Source organism: Aegilops tauschii, chromosome 3 (assembly GCF_002575655.3).
Source record: "Aegilops tauschii subsp. strangulata cultivar AL8/78 chromosome 3, Aet v6.0, whole genome shotgun sequence".
Taxonomy (NCBI): Eukaryota; Viridiplantae; Streptophyta; class Magnoliopsida; order Poales; family Poaceae; genus Aegilops; species Aegilops tauschii.
In genome coordinates this window covers 605,951,717-605,974,220 of record NC_053037.3, presented here as the reverse complement: position 1 = coordinate 605,974,220, position 22,504 = coordinate 605,951,717, and the positions used below count along the sequence as shown (strand labels likewise).

The 22,504-nt window shown below is 44.7% G+C and overlaps 1 protein-coding gene across 1 annotated transcript; it reads right to left on the bottom strand.

The window, feature by feature from the left end:
- Positions 1-21,633: 21,633 nt before the first annotated feature.
- LOC141020821 (uncharacterized) lies at positions 21,634-22,086 on the bottom strand. Its single transcript, XM_073495766.1, has one exon. It carries the CDS (start codon positions 22,084-22,086, stop codon positions 21,634-21,636), a length of 453 nt encoding a protein of 150 aa, XP_073351867.1.
- Between the last annotated feature and the right edge of the window lie 418 nt (positions 22,087-22,504).

Below are 22,504 nucleotides of genomic sequence, written 5' to 3'. Positions count from 1 at the left end.
TTTTCCATCGCATTTATTTTTAGATCTATTATTCTTAAAACGCAAAAATATCTTGCTGCACTTTTTCTTCATTTATTTTATCTCGCGTTTTATTCAGATCTATTTATCGAAACACATACAAACCAATCTATCTTTTTACCGAGGAGGGATTGACAACCCCTCTTACGCGTTCGGTTGCGAGGATTCGTTCTTTGTGTGCAGTTACCGTTTACATAGTGTTGCTTGGTTCTCCTACTGGATTGATGCCTTGGTTTCATAACTAAGGGAAATACCTACCGTAGTTGTACTGGACCATCCCTTCCTCTCTGGGGAAATATCGACGCAGTTTCAAGCCGCATCACCCACGGGAGTCTCCTCCACCGCCTCGCAGCTCTATAAATTCTTAGATATTCCAGAAACCCTTGGGGAGTCGACGAAACACAATTCCAACCGCTGCCAATTCCAGAACCACGAGATCATATCTAGAGCCCTATTCCGGCACTCTGCCGGAGGGGAACACGATCACGGAGGGGCTCATCATCGTCATTGGTGCTCCTCCGATGATGCGCGAGTAGTTCACCATAGACCTACGTATCCGTCGGCAGTAGCTAGATGGCTTCCTCTCTCTTTTTGATTCTCAATACAATGTTCTCATTGTTGTTGTTGGAGATCTATTTGATGTGATGACTTTTTGCGGTGTGTTTGTTGGGATCCGATGAATTGCGAGTTTATGATCGAATTATATCCATGAATATTATTTGAGTCTTCTTTGAACTCTTATATGCATGATTATTTATAGCCTCTTATTTCTTCTCCGAAACTTTGGCTTGGTTTGGCCAACTAGATTGATTTTCTTGCAATGGGAAGAGGTGGTTTGTGATGGGTTCGACCATGCGGTGTCCTCACCCAGTGACAGAAGGGATAGCGAGGCATGCATGTATCATTGCTATTAAGAATAAAAATATTGGGTCTATTCCTACATGAATAGATCTTGTCTACACATGTGATCGTTCTTATTGCATTACTCCGTTTCTCCATGAACTTAATACACTATAGATGCATGTTCGACAGCGGTCGATGCGTGGAGTAACAGTAGTAGATGCAGGCAGGAGTCAGTCTACTAATCTTAGACGTGATGCCTATATGCATGATCATTGCCTTGGATACCATCATAATTATGTGCTCTTCTATCAATTGCCGAATAGTAATTTATTTACCCACGGTATGTTATTTTCTCGAGAGAAGCCACTAGTGAAATCTATGGCCCCGGGGTCTATCTTGTATCATATTGTATTCAGATCTATTATTCCAAAAAACCTAAAATACCTTGGTGCACTTTTTATTTACTTATTTTATTTTGTGTGTTTGCTAGATCTATTTATCCAATCTCATACAATTTAATCTATCTTTTGTGTGTTTGACAACCCCTTACACGTTGGGTTGCAAGTATTTGTTCTTTGTGTGCAGGTACCGTTTACATAGTGTTTCTTGGTTCTCCTACTGGATTGATAACCTTGGTTTCATAACTGAGGGAAATACTTGATGTAGATGTCACTACTGGAATTAGCTTATTTGCCGTCTGCCAGTTCTTTGCCGTTTGCTGGCTAACGGCAAAGAAGGTCTTTGCCGTCCGCTTCAGGAAAACGGACGGCAACGAACTGGCTGATGGCAAAGAAAGTCTTTGCCATCAGCTGGCAGACGGCAAAGAGAGAGGTGGCCCCCGCTAACGAGCTGATCATAAAAAACTTAACGGGCCCCCTTCTTTGTCGTCTGCCAGCAGACGGCAAAGAGAAAAAAAGCGGACGGCAAAGGTGGGGCGGACGGCAAAGAGCTAACCTAACTAACGGCCGAGCCCCACCCCGCCCCTCCATCTCTCTGTTTCTGTCTCTCCCCGACCACCACCGCCACCCGCCGCCGCCCCCTTGCCCCGCCACCCCGCCCACCCGCCGCCCCCGCCGCCGCCCCCTTGCCCCGCCACCCGCCCACCCATTGCCCCTCGCTCCGTCGCCCCGACCACCAGCCGCCCCCTTGCCCCACCACCCGCCGCAGCCCCCTTGCCCCGTCGCCCCGCTGCCCCGTCGCCCCTCCGCCCGAACGGCCCACAGCCGCGGCGCCCCGCCGCCCCACCGCCCATACAGCCCACCGCTGCGGCGCCCCGCCGCCCCCACCACCTGCCCAGCGCCCCGGTGCCACCGCCCCGAAGCCCCGCGGCCCCCGTCGCCACCGCCACCCTGCCGCTGCGAAGCTTCGGACAACGCCATCTCCGGTGAGTTTTTTTTCTGTTTTTTCTTTTTTGCTGTTTAATTGTTAGATTAGACTAGATATGTGTTATTGTTAGATTTAGTGCTAGATTATATTAGATTAGACTAGTGCATGGGTTTTAGTTAATTAGTTATATAATTATAAGAAGTAGAAAGAAGATGAAAAAAGAAGAAGAAGAAGAAAAGTGGAATATGTAGAAGGGGGAAGAAGAAGAAGAAGAAGAAGAAGAAGAGGAGGAGAAGAAGAAGAAGAAAAATAGGAGAAGATGAGAAGAAGAGGAAAAAGGAAAGTAAGGAAGAAATAAAAGAAGAAGAAGAGAAGGAAAAAAGAAAAACAAGAAAGGAAAGAAGAAGAAGAAGAAGAAGAAGAGAAGGAAAGAAGAAGAAGGAGAGAAGGAAACACCCCGACCCCGTGACCCCCTGACCCCGACACCCCGACACCCCGACCCCCTGACCCCGACACCCTGACCCCGACACCACACCCCGACCCCCTGACCCCGACACCCCGACCCCGACACGACACCCCGACCCCGACACGACACCCCGACCCCGAAACAGCACCCCGACCTCGACACGGCACCCCGACCCCGACACGGCATCCCGACACCGACACGACACCCCGACCCCCGACACCTCCCAAAAAGGTGCTCTTTGGCCTTCTAGAGGCCGACGGGGTCATATATTTCTGAATTATGAGTTAGGTCATATATTTTTTGATTTTGTTATGAAAAACATCATATCTAATTGTGTTGATCGGGTAGATTTAAATGTGCAGTTGTTTCATCACTGCGAGGTTTGGTGTTCGACGACCTCCCCGTGCGTTTGACGATCTCTGCCCCTTCGTTCGTGGGTGAGCACAAATGACATGTCCTCCTCCCCCTTAATTATTTGCTCTGTTCCGGTGTTCGTGCCGATGAAACTTGATAGCTAGCTATATATCTGTCTTGAATCATCAGTATGCGTAACCCCGACCCTCAACACCCCGACCCCCGACACCCAGACCCCGAAACAGCACCCCGACCTGACACGGCACCCCGACCCCGACGCACCACCCCGACACCCCGGCACGACACCCCGACCCCGACCCCCGACAACCTGATATCATATATTTTTCGATTTTGTTATGAGAAACATCATATATAATTGTGTTGATCGGGTAGATTTAAACATCATATATATTTTTTGATTTTGTTATGAAAAACATCATATATTATTATTCATGTCGGTAATTTTTTTTATGTTGTACTAATTTCGTTTACTCTTTGTCATGGCAGGTGTTCAAAGATGGTGGGCGCTGGTCGGGAGCGCTCCGAGGCCCCTTCTTCGTCGGCGCGTGGTGGGAGGTCTTCCATTCCACACGCACCTATCCGCCGACCGTTGCTGGACAGTGTGGCGACACCGCCGGGCCTTCTTCGTCGACAGCGGTGCCCGGTAGGGGACGAGGTAAGGGAGGGATGAAGAGAGGAGCACGTGGTCGCGGGAGAGGAGGTAGGGTGACTGCTAGGGCGCCTACCTCGGCGCCACCCCCAGCTGTTTCACCCGAGCACGTGACTGCTAGGGTGGACTCGTCCGACGAGGAGGCTACACGGACTCCGGTCCACGAGCCTCGGGTCGATGGGCCTTCGGCCCACGAGACCCCGGAGGAGCACACGTCTGGATGGGGTACCTGGCCGGATGAGCCTGAGGGGCCGAGTGGCCATGCTGATGATCCCGGGGAGCCGACTGATATTGAGGAGGAGGGGGCACCGTCTACCAGCGTGGTTGTACACGGCTCCCGTCCGTGCCGGCGACCCGCGAGCAGAGGTGGTTGATTTACCCTGATGGGGAGAGGTAAGTGCATTTAATGTGTTTGTACCTTCTGCATTCACGTTTCTTCAAATATCTAATGCGTTGGCCTTGTCATGCTGTAGGGGTTGGGACCACCATCATAGTGTCCGCCGGCCCAACTCCGTCCTTGGAGTGCTTTGCCGGCAAAACTTCCCGGGGTTTGTCACATTGCCTGGTGAGGGTCGGCTTCCAGAGCTTGGATTGAGCTGGGAGCACTACTTGGCTGCTCCGGCCCCGCCGGGTGAGATTATCGATGGTGTCTTGTGCGACACGAGGGCAGACGTGGTGATCAGGAAGTTCTGGGTAATTTCTCCTTTACACATTTAAATTTTTTCAACTAGCTAGTTATTAATTGTACTAATCAATATTGTCTCATTTTCTTGCAGACATTCTATAGGTGTGAGGAGGGATACGAGGAGGAGGCGACAAATGTTATCGAGAACGTCTGCAAGCGCCTACTACAGAACTTACGGCACGAGGCTCAGGTGCAGGCTGTTCGTGACTACTACGCCTTGCGTGGTGTCAAGAAGCCCAAGCCGGCATGCCGCGGTAAGTTCCTAAGTAAGGATCGGTACATGAAGGTAATTCTTAAGGCCTTGTACTTACTTCCTTCATTTAGTAATTCATAGCCGTAGCGCTCAAGTTTCCATTTGCTAACTTAGGCGCCTCCGAGATGGTGTGCAGATCGGATGGATTGTTGGGAGGTGTTGGTCAATGAGTGGTGCTCAAAAGAATGGCTAGCCGTCCACAACGCGGCCAAGGACAAACGTGCCCAAATGGAAGGTGTGCCACACCATCAAGGCAGCTCCAACTTATATCAGTTCGGGCGGAACTGGGTATGTGGTTTGCTTCATGATTCATGCAATTCATTCATCATGCTAGCTTGAGCCCTTTAATTACTAATTTACTTTATTTCTCTCTTTCAGGCATGCTACAATAAGGCGGATAAGGTGCCAGAGGTGTACGACCTGTATGCCATGGCCCACACTGCCTCTTTCAAGAAAGCCAAGGCATTCTCTCCGTCTAACCTCGATGATGCAAACAACTTCACCAACATCTCCTCCCACGACAAGCTCGTGAAATATAGAGATGAGGGGAAGGCGAGGAAAGGGGAGGACTTTAACCCGAGCCAGGGTCCCATTGATCCAGAGCTGGTGATGATATCTGGTGGCGGGAGGTCCCATGGCTCCATAGCCATTGGAGATGGACTTATCCGTTGTCCTAGCACTCTCCCGGAGATCAAGGCGCGCCAGTCAAGCTCCGCTCCTGAGATAAGGCCTCGTGAACGGCCAGTCCAACTCGCCATCAAGGTTAGTTATACGTACTCAGCTATCTTTCTCCATTACAATGTGTGTGCTTCCATCAATGATTACAAATGGTAACGAGGAGTGGTGTTGCAGGCTGCTATACAGAGTGAGAGAGATAGAACGGAGAATCTTCTGGCGGAGGCGGCGGAGAGGCAGCGGGAGTTGGAGGAGAGGATGACAAAGATGTTGGAGGAGGAGAGGGCACGGAATGACATGCAGGCAAGGGCCATGTACAAGCTCCTTGTGGTAAGTTTCTTCTGCAGATTAGCCAAAACATTCATGTAGTGTTTGTCTCATTACTAACTAGTATGACTGAGTCGTCAAAACCAAATGTGCAGTCTGTGTGCGAGAAGACCGGTCAGACCGCTCCGCCGATGCCAGTGATTGCTCCTGGGACCACGGTGAGTTTAATTTGAATGGACATTACTTGCTAGTCTTAACATTTGAGTGTCATCATGCTAACGAGACATTGGAAATGATCTTTGGTGCAGCGTAACTCCAGACAAGCATCGCACGATCCTTCTCCAGCTACCGGCACGAGCCAGCCCGCTCCTACACCTCCATGATCATTGTAAGTTTCTCTAGTGTTTTGCTTAACAAATGCATAAAGACCTAGACTTAGCCTTATTTTTAGACTTAGCCTTATTTCCTCCAATATGCTTACCACAATGACCTAGACTTAGCATAATTAGCTTAGTTAGCTCATAAACAATCCATTTTACCCAAGTTAGCTCTAAAATGACCCATTTTACCTTAGTTAGCTCATAAATGATCAATTTTACCCAAGTTAGCTCTAAAATGAACCATTTTACCTAGACTAGCTCCAAAATGATCCATTTTACCTATGTTAGCTCTAAAATAACCCACTTTACCTAGGTTAGCTCCAAAATGACCCATCTTACCTAGGTTAGCTCCAAAATGATGCATTTTACCCAAGTTAGCTCTAAAATGACCCATTTTACCTAGATTAGCTCATAAACGATCCATTTCACCTAGGTTAGCTCACAAACAATCAATTTCACCTAAATTAGCTCATAAATGTCATATATTCTTCTTCTTATTCTTCTTCTCAAAAATGACATAAGTTAGCTCTAATATGCTTAGTTCACTCAAAGATGGCATAATTAGCTATAGGTTGGCTCCATTTTACCTAAGTTGGCTCTAATATGCTAAGTTATCTCTACTATGCTTAGTTTCCTATAGGTTAGCTCCAAAATTACTTATGTTAGCACAAAATGACCAAGTTTACATAATAAGCTTAATTATAGTCTTCTTCTTATTCTTCTTCTTCTCCAAAATGACATAAGTTAGCTATAAGTTAGCTCTAATATGCTTAGTTCACTCAAAGATGGCATATTTAGGTAGGTTGGCTCCATTTTACCTAAGTTGGCTCTAATATGCTAAGTTATCTCTAATATGCTTAGTTTCCTATAGGTTAACTCCAAAATTACTTATGTTAGCACAAAATGACCAAGTTTACATAATAAGCTTAATTATAGTCTTCTTCTTCTTCTTCTTCTTCTTCTTCTTCTTCTAGTATTCTTCTAGTCTTCTTCTAGTATTCTTCTAGTCTTCTTCTTCTTCTTCTTCATTTTCTTCTAGGTTAGCTCCATTTTACTTAAGTATGCTTACTTCTTATAGTCTTCTTCTTCTTCTTCTTCATTTTCTTCTTCTTTTTCTAACATCTTGTTTATCATTTTGCAGATTTGATTTAATTCACGAAAGCTTGCATGGATGGAGTGCTTCTTTTCCGTTTGTGCTTTTATAGATGGAGTGCTTGTTTGGATGAACTATGTTTCTTTTGTATCGATGAACTATGCATGTATGGTAGGATGACACTATTGTAATATGTATGGTTGGATGCATGTATGTGGAACTTGCTATGTATGGTTGATGGAACTATGCATGTAGTATGATGAAATTATATGTGTTGGATATCTCATATGTTTGCTGTGAACTTGCCATGTGAAAAATATATATGTATCATCTATTTGTTGTGAAAATGGTTGGGTATAAGAAAAAACAGAAAAAAAGAGGCAATGCAGGCTCTTTGCCGTCTGCCACCAACGGCAACGGGCTCTTTGCCATCCGCCGCGGATGGCAAAGAAGCCACGTGGCAACCACTTGTGCTTCCTGGCAGCTGACCCATTTGGTCAGTTTGCCTACAGCGGCAGACGGTAAAGGCATGATGCTCTTTGCCGTCAGCGGCGGACGGCAAAGGCTGCCGTTAGACCCCTAACGGACTAACAGCGAATTTATTGCCGTCGGCTTTCTTTGTCGTCCGCCGCTGATGGCAAAGGCACCTGTGCCGTCCGCTTCAGAAAGCAGACGCAGAAGAAGCTCTTTACCGTAGCCTACTTTGCTGGAGCCTTTTGCCGTCCGCGGCAGACGGCAAAGTAGCTGATTCCTGTAGTGTGTGCTGCATCATCCCTTCCTCTTTGGGGAAATACGAACGCAGATTCAAGCACGTCAGGAACCGACTATTAGAATTAAGATTAAAGATTATGAATGCAATGCTTGGTTTGATCTAGGTGCTAGCGTCTCTTCTATACCAAAAAAATATGTGACGTTCTAGGTCTCACCGATATGGATGAATGTTCCCTCAATTTTGAACTATTAAGAAACTATTGGGTAGGATTGATGATGTTCTCATAATTTCTAATAGAAATTATATACCCATGGATTTTATTGTGCTTGATATTGAATGCAATCCGTCTTGTCCTATAATACTTGGTAGAGCTTTCCTACGAACCATAGGTGTAGTTATTTAAATGAAAGAAGGAAATATAAGGTTCCAATTTTCATTAAAGAAAGGGATGGAACACTTCCCATGGAAGAGAATTAAAACACTATATGAATCCACTATGAGAGCTACCTATGGAATTACTTTGAAGGATGGTAATACTTGAAACTATGCATTATGCCTAGCTAGGGGCATAAAACAACAACGCTTGTTGGGAGGTAACCCAATATTTATATTTATTGCAATTTTTATTTTCTATTTTGGTGTAACCACATGATTATTTATAGTGTAATGATTGTGTTGTTATCTTTTAACTAGCAGTGTGACCCACACATTTGCGCTCCTTGATCTGTTGCGTCTTTGTTTTTTGAATCAGATTGTGTTCTCTTCTTTACTAAGATTCAGGATTTAGCTAATCCTTCTAAAGCGCATTTTTTGTCTCTTGTCTTAATTATATAATAGAAGTTTAGTGTTTGTGCAAGCAAAGCCTATGGATGATTTGAATGATAGTTGAATTGATTCTGTGTAAAAACAGAAACTTTTGCCCCAGGTGTGGGAATTTTCATTTTCTACTGAAACGTGATAAAATTCTAAAAAAAATTACACAGTATTAAGATACAATGTTTTCATGTTGCCCTAATTTTTCAGAATTTGTGGAGTTACAGAAGTATGGTTTTAATCCAGATAATTATAGACTGTTTTGTTTTAGGTAGATTCTGTTTTTTACTGCATAATGTGTTTGTTTTAATGATGCGATGGATTATATCGGGGGGATAAGTCATTGAGAAGTTAGAGTAGAGTAGGTGACGGTATCCTCGACTAGTGATACTAAACTAGTCGGCCCATAGTCCTTGGGCTGGGCCAGTGGGCCCGCATTGTCATTAAAGAGGACTCCGGAAGCTATACGCCTAGATGACATCAAGACTGTACCTGCCGAAGACTTGACGTATACTCCAGGATATCCCTAGACGCCTCCATGCGGTCTTCAGGATACCGACCATATAACCCTAGATGCCCTACCTAGCATGTATATAAGCCAAGGGGTTTAGCCCGTAGAGGGGAACACAACTATATTCACCTAGCCCTAGAGTTAGACCACGACTCACGATCTCGCGGTAGATCAACTATGTACTTGATACACATCCATCAATAACAAGAGCAGGATGTAGGGTTTTACCTCCATTAAGAGGGCCCGAACCTGGGTAAACATTGTCTCCCTTGTTCCTGTAATCATCGATCCAAGATCCACAGCTCGGGAAACCCTACCCCGAGGTCTGCCGGATTTCACACCGACACTGGTGCTTTCATTGAGAGTTCGGCTATGTGATCGATGGAAGGATCGATGGCTCACCTGGAGATCAACTGTGGAACCGGCCACGGAGGCGCTTACGTCCCCGGCCAGCTCTTTTTGTTCGAAAGCATGATCTTCTGCGCCCACTCGACAGACCATCTGGTCTCCATCGGGAACTATGCTCCAGGTCGGATTGTAACCTTTGAAGGCCTAGAGTACACCACGGACTCCTGCGGCGAGGTCATCCTATCTGGCTGGACGCTGGGCCGTGTTGAGGATTCATCACACATTGAAGGCTCGACTCCGAAACCGATCTCCTTCAAGGACGTCAGACCAAGCTTCCTGGCACCACCAGAGGAGCCTAGCATAGTGACCCCAGGTAATCTCGCCTCGACTCACTGCCAGGACGCTAGTCCGATTTCCATCTCGGAAGCCACATCGGATTTAGAACCGACCCTGGCGCAAGATCTGGAATTATCCTCGGATCCTCACAATGGTGAAGACATGCTGAGTTATACGCCGGGCATGCCGTGAGTTAGCCCCACCTATAACTAGGCCATGAACTCCGAGGAGTTATCTCACTTGAACGAGATCCTTGACCATATCCAGAGCTTGTCAATCTCCGACGGCAAGACCTCGGTTCATGATAAGATCAGACTTAAAGCCGACGATCGGGAAATTTACATCCCACCCACCACCCACCTAGTCACCACAGTCGATGACTTAACCGACATGCTAGACTATGACGAGGCCACGGACATTAACGAAGATGCCGATGGCCCCACCGAAAAATATGTCACCGTTAGTAAATACCGACAAGTGGACTGTGACATCTACCTATGATGTGTACATGGTCGACACCCCTTGTCGGGATAAATGACCACGGGTAGTCTCATCAGCCCCCCATGGTATTTCAAGACATCGGGACTAGTTGCGCCCCTCATATCTCCTGGACGAATGGCCGGTTCATTGGGCCGGCTGGTCTGGGAGGCCGGCTGCTAGAAGGTGGCAAGACCACAGAAGGCGGCCGTGAAAAGGCCGACTCCTAGCAGGCGGCCACGAGAGGGCATACTCCTACCAGGCGGCCCCTCGTCCCCTCATAGTCTGCACCCCCATTACCACGACAGGACGGGGCGTGGCTACAGTGTGACCTGTCACCCCCGAATCCAGGGAGGGGCGGGGCTACAGTGCGGTGTACCAAGCGAACACCCCTCGCCCGGCGCGGCACTTTAGCCACGCGACCCATGACATCACCCACATCAGGAGGAGCGATGCTCCCACGACGGTCGGTCGGTACGGGCCGCAGGCGGCGGGCCCTACCTGTCGGGGAGCCCCAAAAGGCGGCGATGCCCAGCAGGTGGCACCGGGAGTGGGCTGCCTCCCAGTAGGTGGCCTCCCCCGTCCTCAGAATATGTGCGCCATTAACCAGATGAGACGGGGTGTGGCTACATTGAGCGCCCGCCAGGCGGCGGGACTGTAGCCACGCTCCCCCGACAAAGCCTCCGTCATTAGGAGCAAGGCAATAGTATAAAGCGGTCGGCATGGCCAGCAGGCGGCGGGCCCTACCTGCCGACCGAGTTCCCGGCAGCCGGCGGGACCCACCAAGCGGCAGGCACCAACAGCCGGCGGAGAAGCCGGCGTCTAGAGACACTGACGGCCGGTTCCTACACCCGGCTAGATTACCATTATACCCCTGGGGGTAGGCCTATATAAACCCCCCATGCCACCCCATGCAAGGGGTTCAGAACCATAGAAGACACACACCCACATAGAGAGAGTGGAGTAGAGCTAGCCTTGTTCTTCTTCCTCCTCTAGCCAAAACAGCTCAAGGAGCAAGCTTGTAGTTACCTTGTTGACATAGTGATCATGCGAAGACCCCGCAGAGTAGGACTAGGGGTGTTATCTCCATGGAGAGCCCCGAACCTGGGTAAGATTCACGGGCGTATGCCATCTCGCTCACTCCCGCTTCTAGAGCCCGACAACGTACTCTTGTCCCCATCCATGATAAGCCACCCCCTGGCATTTGTCGCACGATATCCCCGACATTTGGCGCCCACCATGGGGCTAGGTGCACGATCGTCCAGAAACATGTTTTGGACAGGAACCCTCTTCCTTCCTGGCGAGCGCAGCCAGCCCGGCACGCCCGATGGCATTTGCGTCGACGCGCTGCGCGGCGTGGAAGCCGCTTTCCACTACTAGGAAAAGGGCTATAGATAATATTGACATTAATGGCGCACCACACATGTGGTGCGCCACTACTATATACTAATGGCGCAACATGTGTTGGTGCGCCATTAGTGTCCAAATACTAATGGCGCACCACATCCACCGTGCGCCACTAGTAACAATTTTTTTAATTCTTTTTTTCAAAACGAGTAATGGCACACCAGGGGATAGTGCGCCATTACTAGTTAAACTAGTAATGGCGCACCACATCCACGGTGCGGCACTAGTAATTTTTTTCAATTTTTTTTAAACTAGTAATGGCACACCGTGTGTGTGGTGCGCCATTACTAGTTGAACTAGTAATGGCGCACCACTCCCACGATGCACCATTACTAACTTGGCCCAAAAATCCACCGAATGCACCCTTTTTTCAAAACTAGTAATGGCGCACCGTGTGTGTGGTGCGCCATTACTAGTTGCCATTACTAGTTGAACTAGTAATGGCGCACCACTTCCATGGTGCGCCATTACTAACTTGGCCCAAAAAATCCACCGAATGCACACCTCCCCCCCCCCCCCGGACCGCCTTTTCAGTTTAAAATATAAAAGAAAATGATGGAAATATCAAAAAAATAAAAGAAAATAAGTTTCCCATGGAAAATTTACAAATATGAATTTCGACTTTATTTGCAAAATCTCTCTAGAATTTGTAAAATGGGCATAACTTTTGCATAATAACTCGGATTAAAAAGTTTTTTATATGAAAAATCATCTACTCGAAAAGTTACATCCTTAAAAACCTAACAGAAAAAAGTTACGGGGCTTTTAAGATCTAGAGGGGAAAAAATGAAAAAATTTCAAACTTACTAGTGGCGCACCATTTGCTAGGTGCGCCACTAGTAACAGAAAAAAATTGGTTTCGAACTTTTTTTTGGAATTTTTTTTCAAAAAATGATACGTAATATGACTGGGAAGTTTGAAATATTTTTCAAAATTTCATCATACTTATGAACATGAACAAAGTCATAGACATCAACAAGGTTTAATAGGATTGATATGAAAGATATATCAACAAGTGCTTGTTAAGTGAGGTGGTGCTGGGGTTGGATAGAACTGCGAAGTTAAGCGTGCTCGGAATGGAGTAGTGTGAGGATGGGTGACCTTCCGGGAAGTTTGACCACTTAGTGCGATTTGACTTGAGATTAAGCATATTGACCGGAGATTAAGCCATAGTGACCCGAGATTAAGAAAAAAATAATAATAATGATTTTTTTTTGAAAAGAAATGTTAGTAATGGCGCACTTCTATGTGGTGCGCCATTAGTAAGTCAGATAGTAATGGCGCACCGTGGGATATACTAATGGCGCACTCCCTGGTGCGCCATTAGTATTAAATTCTAATGGCGTGATGCTAGTGCCGCACCTGTAGTGCGCCAATAGTAGCCAAAACAGGTGCGCCACTAGCAGGCCTTTTCCTAGTAGTGTGCGCCGCAAGCTGCCTCACTGATCTCATCGGCGGGATCCGCCTCTCTGACTAGCCCGCACCCGACACGGGCGCAACCAGCTCCGAGAGCTGCCTTGTCGACCTCCTTGGCAAGCTTCACATCGCCAACAAGCCGACCAACGACTGGGAGTCCGTTGGCTCCACAGACCCGCCAGTCGACATGGTCATCGACACTGACGCCGCGCCTTCTGACACCTTCCCCGATGAAGTGGTGATCTTCGATGATCCGCTCCCAGCCGCTGGCAGCAGCGCCAGCACCAGCACCCTCGCGGAGGTGCTGGTCATCAGCCATGATGGAGCCTCTGATGGTGCCGGCCAGGACCCGTTGCAGGTGGCAATGAGGGACCTGTCCGCGCCCGTAGCACCCGGTGCAAACAGTGAGACACTGGAAGCGTGCCGCGTTGCCCTCCTCGAGAGCGCCAACAAGCTAGCGACTATGAGACGCCTCACCGAAGCCTACCAGCGCGAGATCGACCACGCCGTCTGCATCACGCCGGCTGTTGGACAACCCAGCCGCGTGGGCATGGTCCGACAATGCGGCGCCGCCATCGCTAGCATGCTGGGGGCCGACCAACCTGTCTCCACCATGCCTATCGAGAACCTACAGGCCGCCCAGGTGGCAGCAGACGAGCTAGACCACCTGGACGGCGACGAGCGTCGTTGCATGACGGAGCGCATCCAGCAGCTCATCGACGCGGCCGCCGCGCAGCAAGAAGCCGGCCGCCGCGTGGTGGAACCCAGCTTACAGGACGAGAACCCCCTGCTACCTCTTGAGCATGCGTTGGTTTTCCCTGGAAGAGGAAAGGGTGATGCAGCAAAGTAGCATAATTATTTCCCTCAGTTTTGAGAACCAAGGTATCAATCCACTAGGAGACAACGCAAAAGTCACCTAGTACCTGCACAAACAATCAAGAACCTTGCAACCAACGCGATAAAGGGGTTGTCAATCCCTTCACGATCACTCGCAAAAGTCAGATCTAATAGAGATAGTAAAGTAAATATTTTTGGTATTTTTGTTGTATAGATTGGAAAGTAAAGATTGCAAAATAGTAAACGAGATGCGATGTAAATAAAAGAGATGCAATATAATAGGAAAGAGACCCAGGGGCCATAGGTTTCACTAGTGGCTTCTCTCAAGATAGCATGTATTATGGTGGGTGAACAAATTACTGCCGAGCAATTGATAGAAAAGCGCATAGTTATGAACATATCTAAAGCAATGACCATGAATATAGGCATCACGTCCGTGTAAAGTAGAACGAAACGATTCTGCATCTACCGCTATCGAACATACATCTAGAGTATTAAGTTCATAAGAAAGGAGTAACGCATTAAGCAAGATGACATGATGTAGAGGGATAAACTCAAGCAATATGATATAAACCCCATCTTTTTATCCTCGATGGCAGCAATACAATATGTTCCTTGCTGCCCCTACTATAACTGGGAAAGGACACCGCAAGATTGAACCCAAAGCTAAGCACTTCTCCCATTGCAAGAAAGATCAATCTGTAGGCCAAACTGAACCGATAATTCGAAGAGACTTGCAAAGATATCAAATCATGCATATAAGAATTCAGAGAAGAACCAAATAATATTCATAGATAATCTTGTTCATAAATCCACAATTCATCGGATATCGGCAAACACACCGCAAAAGAGTATTACATCGAAAAGATCTCCAAGAACATCGAGGAGAACTTTGTATTGAGAATCAAAGAGAGAGAAGAAGCCATCTAGCTAATAACTATGGACCCGAAGGTCTGTGGTAAACTACTCACGCTTCATCGAAGAGGCACTGGTGTTGATGGAGAAGCCCTCCGTGATCTCAATTCCCCCTCCGGCAGATCGCCGGAAAAGGCCCCAAGATGGGATCTCACGGGTACAGAAGGTTGCGGTGGTGGAAAAGTTGTTTGGTGGCTCCCCCTGATGTTTCCAGGGTATAAGAGTATATATAGGAAAAAGAAATACGTCGGTGGAGCTACGAGGGGCCCACGAGGGTGGGGGGGGGGGGGGCGCGCCTACCCCCCTGGGCGCGCCCTCCAGCCTCATGGCCTCCTCGTGAAGTTCCAGACTTCGACTCCAAGTCTTCTGGATTCCTTTCGGTCCAAGAAAGATCATCGCGAAGGTTTCATTCCGTTTGGACTCCGTTTCGTATTCCTTTTCTGCAAAACTTTAAAATAGGCAAAAAAACAGAAACTGGCACTCGGCCTCCGGTTAATAGGTTAGTCCAAAAATAATATAAAAGAGCATATTAAAGCCCATTAAACATCCAAAACATATAATATAATAGCATGGAACGATAAAAAATTATAGATACGTTGGAGACGTATCAAGCATCCCCAAGCTTAATTCCTGCTCGTCCTCGAGTAGGTAAATGATATAAACAAATTTTTTGAAGTGGAATGCTACCTAACATAATTATCAATGTAATTTTATTTATTGTGGCATGAATGTTCAGATCCATAAGATTCAAAACAAAAGTTTAATTAATATTGACATAAAAACAATAATACTTCAAGCATACTAATAAAGCAATCATGTCTTCTCAAAATAACATGGCCAAAGAAAGCTATCCCTACAAAATCATATAGTCTGGCTATGCTCTATCTTCATCACACAAAATATTTCAATCATGCACAACCCCAATTACAAGCCAAGCAATTGTTTCATACTTTTCATGTTCTCAAACTTTTTCAATCTTCACGCAATACATGATCGTGGGTCATGGACATAGCACTATAGGTGGAATAGAATGGTGGTTGTGGAGAAGACAAAAAGGAGAAGATAGTCTCACATCAACTAGGCGTATCCACGGGCTTACGGACATGCCCATCAATAGATATCAATGTGAGTCAGTTGGGTTGCCATGCAACAGATGCACTAGAGCTATAAGTGTATGAAAGCTCAAAAAGGAACTAAGTGGGTGTGCATCCAACTCGCTTGCTCACAAAGACCTAGGGCATTTTGAGGAAGCCCATCATTGGAATCTACAAGCCAAGTTCTATAACAAAAATTCCCACTAGTATATGAAAGTGACAACATAGGAGACTCTCTATCATGAAGATCATGGTGCTACTTTGAAGCACAAGTGTGGTAAAAGGATAGTAGCATTGCCCCTTCTCTCTTTTTCTCTCTTTTTTTTGTTTTTTTGGGGGCCATCTCTTTTTTATGGCCTCTTTTTTCTTTCTTTTTTTTTATTTTTCGTCCGGGTCTCATCCCGACTTGTGGGGGAATCATAGTCTCCATCATCCTTTCCTCACATGGGGCAATGCTCTAATAATGATGACCATCACCATCACACTTTTATTTACTTACAACTCAAGAATTACAACTCGATACTTGGAACAAAATATGACTCTATATGAGTGCCTCCGTCGATGTACCGGGATGTGCAATGAATCGAGAGTGACATGTATGAAAGAATTATTAAGGTGGCTTTGCCACAAATACGATGTCAAATACATGATCATGCAAAGCAATATGACAATGATGAAGCGTGTCATAATAAACGGAACGGTGGAAAGTTGCATGGCAATATATCTTGGAATGGATATGGAAATGCCATAATAGGTAGGTATGGTGGCTGTTTTGAGGAAGGTATATGGTGGGTATATGGTACCGACGAAAGTTGCGTGGCACAAGAGAGGCTAGCAAGTGGAAGGGTGAGAGTGCGTATAATCCATGGACTCAACATTAGTCATAAAGAACTCACATACTTATTGCAAAAATCTATTAGTTATCAAAACGAAGTACTACGCGCATGCTCCTAGGGGGATAGATTGGTAGGAAAAGACCATCACTCGTCCCCGACCACCACTCATAAGGAAGACAATCAAAGAATAAATCATGCTCCGACTTCATCACATAACGGTTCACCGTATGTGCATGCTACGGGAATCACAAACTTTAACACAAGTATCTCTCAAATTCACAACTACTCAACTAGCATGACTCTAATATCACCATCTTCATATCTCAAAACAATCATAAGGAATCAAACTTCTCATAGTATTCAATGCACTTTATATTAATGTTTTTATTATATCCCTCTTGGATACCCATCATATTAGACTAGTTTTATAGCCAAAGCAAATTACCATGCTGTTCTAAACGACTCTCAAAATAATATAAGTGAAGCATGAGAGATGAATAATTTCTATAAAATAAAACCACCACCGTGCTCTAAAAGGATATAAGTGAAGCACTAGAGCAAAATTATCTAGCTCAAAAGATATAAGTGAAGCACATAGAGTATTCTAATAAATTCCGATTCATGCGTGTCTCTCCCAAAAGGTGTGTACAGCAAGGATGATTGTGGTAAACTAAAAAGCAAAGACTCAAATCATACAAGACGCTCCAAACAAAACACATTTCATGTGGTGAATAAAAATATAGCCTCAAGTAAAGTTACCGATAGACGAAGACGAAAGAGGGGATGCCTTCTAGGGCATCCCCAAGCTTAGGCTTTTGGTTGTCCTTGAAATTTACCTTAGGGTTCCTTTGGCATCCCCAAGATTTGGCTCTTGCCACTCCTTATTCCAAAATCCATCAAATCTTTACCCAAAAACTTGAAAACTTCACAACACAAAACTTCAACAGAAAATCTCATGAGCTCCGTTAGTATAAGAAAATAAACCACCACTTTAAGGTACTGTAATGAACTCATTCTTTATTTATATTGGAGTTAAACCTACTGTATTAAAAATTCTCTATGGTTCATACCCCCCCCCCCCCCCCCGATACTACTCATAGATTCATCAAAATAAGAAAACAACACACGAAAAATAGAATCTGTCAACAACAGAATAGTCTGTAGCAATCTGTAACTTTCGAATACTTATGTAACTCCAAAAATTCTGAAATAAATTTGTGGACGTGAGTAATTTTTCTATTAATCATCTTCAAAAAGAATAAACCTAAAATGACACTCCAGTAAAAAGTTATAGCTAATCTGGTGAGCGCAAAAGTTTCTGTTTTTTACAGCAAGATCGCAAAGACTTCACCCAAGTCTTCCCAAAGGTTCTACTTGGCACAAACACTAATTAAAACATAAAACCACATATAAATAGAAGCTAGATGAATTATTTATTACTAAACAGGAGCAAAAAGCAAAGAACAAAAATAAAATTGGGCTGCCTCCCAACAAGCGCTATCGTTTAACGCCCCTAGCTAGGCATAAAAACAGGAATAGATCTAGGTATTGCCATCTTTGGTATGCAATTCTTCAATTGAACACACATAACCCTTAGGAGGTTCTTTGGTTTTGTTAATGATGAAACTCCTAGGCAAGAAATCAAGAAATTCATTTGTAGCAAAAGGTTCCTTAATGATATCGAAAAAGTTAGGGTGAACACTTATTGATTTGTGGTCTTCATTTTCCTTACTAGAAGATTCACCCTTATTTTTAGGAACATAGATAAAGTTGGCAACTTTGGTAGGAGGAGGATTTGAGATATTTTTAACGGCAGAAAAAGCGGACCCCAAGTTGGTAATAATATCTTCGAGTTTATCAATTCTAGCGGAATCTTGATCTATCTTCTCATTAACTATGGGTTCCTTTTCCCTAAGATTTTTCAGAGTAAATCATACTTTAGATCCATATTGGGTAATTTGGTTGCGGATCTTTTTATCCAAATTTTCAGTTAACTCTATAGTGGAAATTTTATTTTCAATAATATCAAGCCTTTGCATCACATGTTCCAAAGTTAAAATAGTTCCATTGACCAAAAGAGGTGGTGGGACAAACAAATCTATGATAGCATTATAAGAATCAAAAGTATGGCTTCCCAAGAAATCACCTCCGGTAATGGTGTCAAGAACATATCTATTCCAAGGAGTGATGCCTACGTAGAAATTGCGAAGAAGAACGGAAGTGGATTGCTTTCTAGTAGATCTATTTTGAGCATTGCAAATTCTATACCAAGCATCTTTTAGATTTTCTCCCTCCCTTTGTTTAAATTGAGAACTTCATTATCGGGAGTATTAACAATGATAGGAGGACTAGCCATGAAGGTGAAACAAACGATCTAACACACGGATGCACAAGAAGCAAGCGAATTTCAAAAATCGTTTTAGAAGTGGGGGAGAAGAAAACGAGAGGCGAATGGCAAATAATGTAATGCGAGGGAGAAGAGTTTATGATGGGTACTTGGTATGTCTTGACTTGGCGTAGATCTCCCCGGCAACGGCGCCAGAAATCCTTCTTGCTATCTCTTGAGCATGCGTTGGTTTTCCCTTGAAGAGGAAAGGGTGATGCAGCAAAGTAGCGTAAGTATTTCCTTCAGTTTTGAGAACCAAGGTATCAATCCAGTAGGAGACAATGCACAAGTCACCTAGTACCTACACAAACGATCAAGAACCTTGCAACCAATGCGATAAAGGGGTTGTCAATCCCTTCACGGTCACTCGCAAAAGTGAGATATAATAGAGATAGTAAAGTAATTATTTTGGTATTTTGTTTGTATAGATTGGAAAGTAAAGATTGAAAAATAGTAAACGAGATGCGATGTAAATAAAAGAGATGCAATATAATAGGAAAGAGACCCGGGGGCCATATGTTTCACTAGTGGCTTCTCTCAAGATAGCATGTATTACGGTGGGTGAACAAATTACTGCCGAGCAATTGATAGAAAATCGCATAGTTATGAAGATATCTAAGGCAATGATCCCTTTCTACCCTGCGCTACTACTAACTACTAGTAGCGTGGGGTCATAAACAAACGCTACTGGTAAAACTCTATCCATAAGCATTTTCCTAGTAGTACTTTCTGCAACTTTGTAACCATTTTGTTTGCTTTCGTAAAAAATCATTCGGTATTTTGTTTGTTTGTTTCTGTAGTGGGTTTCATCAGTATTTGTTGTGGTTTTTCAGTATCAGCGTTTGTTTCCACGATTTTTCTGGTTTTCCTCTTTTCTTTTTCTCTTTCTTTTTCTTTTTCATGTTTTGTCTTTCTACGGTATCCTTTTTTTCTATGCCGGTTTTTGCGTTTCTTTCACCGATTTCCCTCATTTTTTATGTTTCTTTCACCGGTTTTTATCGATTTTACTTATTTTCTTTTTTCAAATACATGTTTTCGAACGGATTTTTTGAATAAGTGCAAAAAATTAAATTACAGGTTGAACATATATTTAGTGTCACAACATTTATTTGAATTAGACGAATATTATTTTACATTGTATAAACCTTTTAAAATTATTTATATTTAAAGTCTCACGATCATCATTTTAATGATACAATTTTTCTTAATCACGCGACAAGTGTTTGAAAATTTTCAAACATTTATAAAAACTTCACAAACATTTTATTTAAAATGCATGCACAATTTCTTATGCAGTCAAATATATTGAAACATTGCACTAACGCTTTTTTGACAGTGCATAAACATTTTAAATATAAAAATTTATATTTAGAATATTTCATAATATAAATGAGAGTAGAAAAGGGAAAAATTGAAACAACCAACTATCAAAATGAAGCGAACGAAGAAGCATCAGACGCATCTACGTTTCTTGGGCCGGCCCATTTACTACAGCACTGTTGGCATTCTCGAGTTACAACACACATTACACAAGTAATAGTATTCCCCCCTCCCCCTGGGCGCTCCCCTAAAACCCTCATTACGGACTCAATTTCACCTATCAGGAAAAAAAATCTGAGAAAAACTTCCGATCTATTCATCAAACATTATAGTAGTATAAACAACATCAGAAGTAATTGAAATTACATCCATGTCTATAGACTACAAAGCCAGGACAATAAGCACTAAAAGGAACCAAAGGCGTGCCGCCGTCATCACCCCTTTCTCAACGGGGACGAGCAAATCTTGTTGTAGTAGCCAGATAGGAATTTGCCATGTGAAGGCCCCAATGGACCATCAAAGCAGAAAGACAACCGGCAATAATGAAGAGAAGCATAGATTGGAAGGACCCAACCTATAGACAAACGAATGCTGATGAAGGATGACCGGATCCAATCAGATCAACCGAAGACAAACACCGATTAAATCGTGCGAGCTTAACTAGAGATGCACATCCATGCACCCTCCAACGACGATAGAGACACCATGGGGATGGAGACTAGGCGAAGAGAACCTTATTTCATCTTTAGAAAACCACCGCCGTCTCATATTCCTAGGCAGGACACAAACTCTAAATAGACTCAAAAAGACATCTGAAAACGGAGGAGGAGCCCTCCTGCAGGAACGGGCCGTTACCCATTGTGCCTCCATCGCCCTAAGGATACGGGAGGCGAGGCAGATCCATTGCCATCGGTAGAAGGCGGCTGGAAAACCCTCGTCTCCTTGGAGCGCAAGTATGAGGAAAATGTTTTGGTCCTGTTGATCGTCACCGATCAGATGTTAGAGATACATCTATCAATCTATAGAATATTAAGGTTGTACCATTTTTCTCAAAAAAAAAACAGAGAACGTGTTTTTTTGCGAGGGTAAAAGGATTTTATTCCAATAATATAGGGTTACAATCGAGTGGCACAAGTTCCTCCACACAGGGTGGACTCCTACCTAGCCATACAGCAGTAGTACTCTCCATAGGACTCTACATAGCCAACCAGTCTGCAACCCTATTCTGATCACGTTTAATTTTCGAAGGAATAAACTCCCTTTCACCCATGAGAAATTGGATCTCAGCAACTAGATGTCCATAAGCAGAGCGGGAAAGATTGTCTCCTTTCAACACCAGGAGTGCTTCTGAGGAGTCTGACTGAACAATGACCGGCAACTCAGAGTGTTGAATAGCCAAGGCCATACCTTGCATTAAGGCATGTATCTCAGCCTCCAGAGCGTCATTGCAATTGAAGATGCAACTGTAGGCTGCAAAAATAACGCTACCATCAGTTCGCCGTAGGATCATACCTGCAGCAGCCGACCCGTCTGAGTTAGAATAAGCTCCATCCACTGATAAGGCGACACAACCCACTGGTGGTCTCGGCCAAGGTTGAGGTACAACTGCAGCATGCTGTATCAGCGGGGCCTCCTCCCTCAACTGCATCTTTCCTTTCATAATTTATTCAGTGGTAAACTTCCTAGACAGCTGCAAAGAAGACATATAGCTCTGGAGATACCCCGCTGTCACATCAGTGGATGAAACAGCCTTGCCGTGAGCCAAGTCTGATCACAGAGAACGTGTTTTGGTACCATTAACTTAACATCCACTTTGCGAACAAACCTGTGGTTGGATTGATAGAGGACAGTGGTATTCCCAGCCCACCAGGGTTCATATCATGGTGCTCGCATTATTTCTAGATTTATTTAAGAATTTCCAACGATGCTCTTTCAGTGGGAGCAGATGTTCCCGTCGACGACGAGGTGCGCCTACGGTGACTTCGCAAATGTAAAGATGATATGCCGGCTTAGTCTCTCGATAGTGCTCATAGGGGTAGGTTGTCCGTGTGTGCATTCATAAGGAT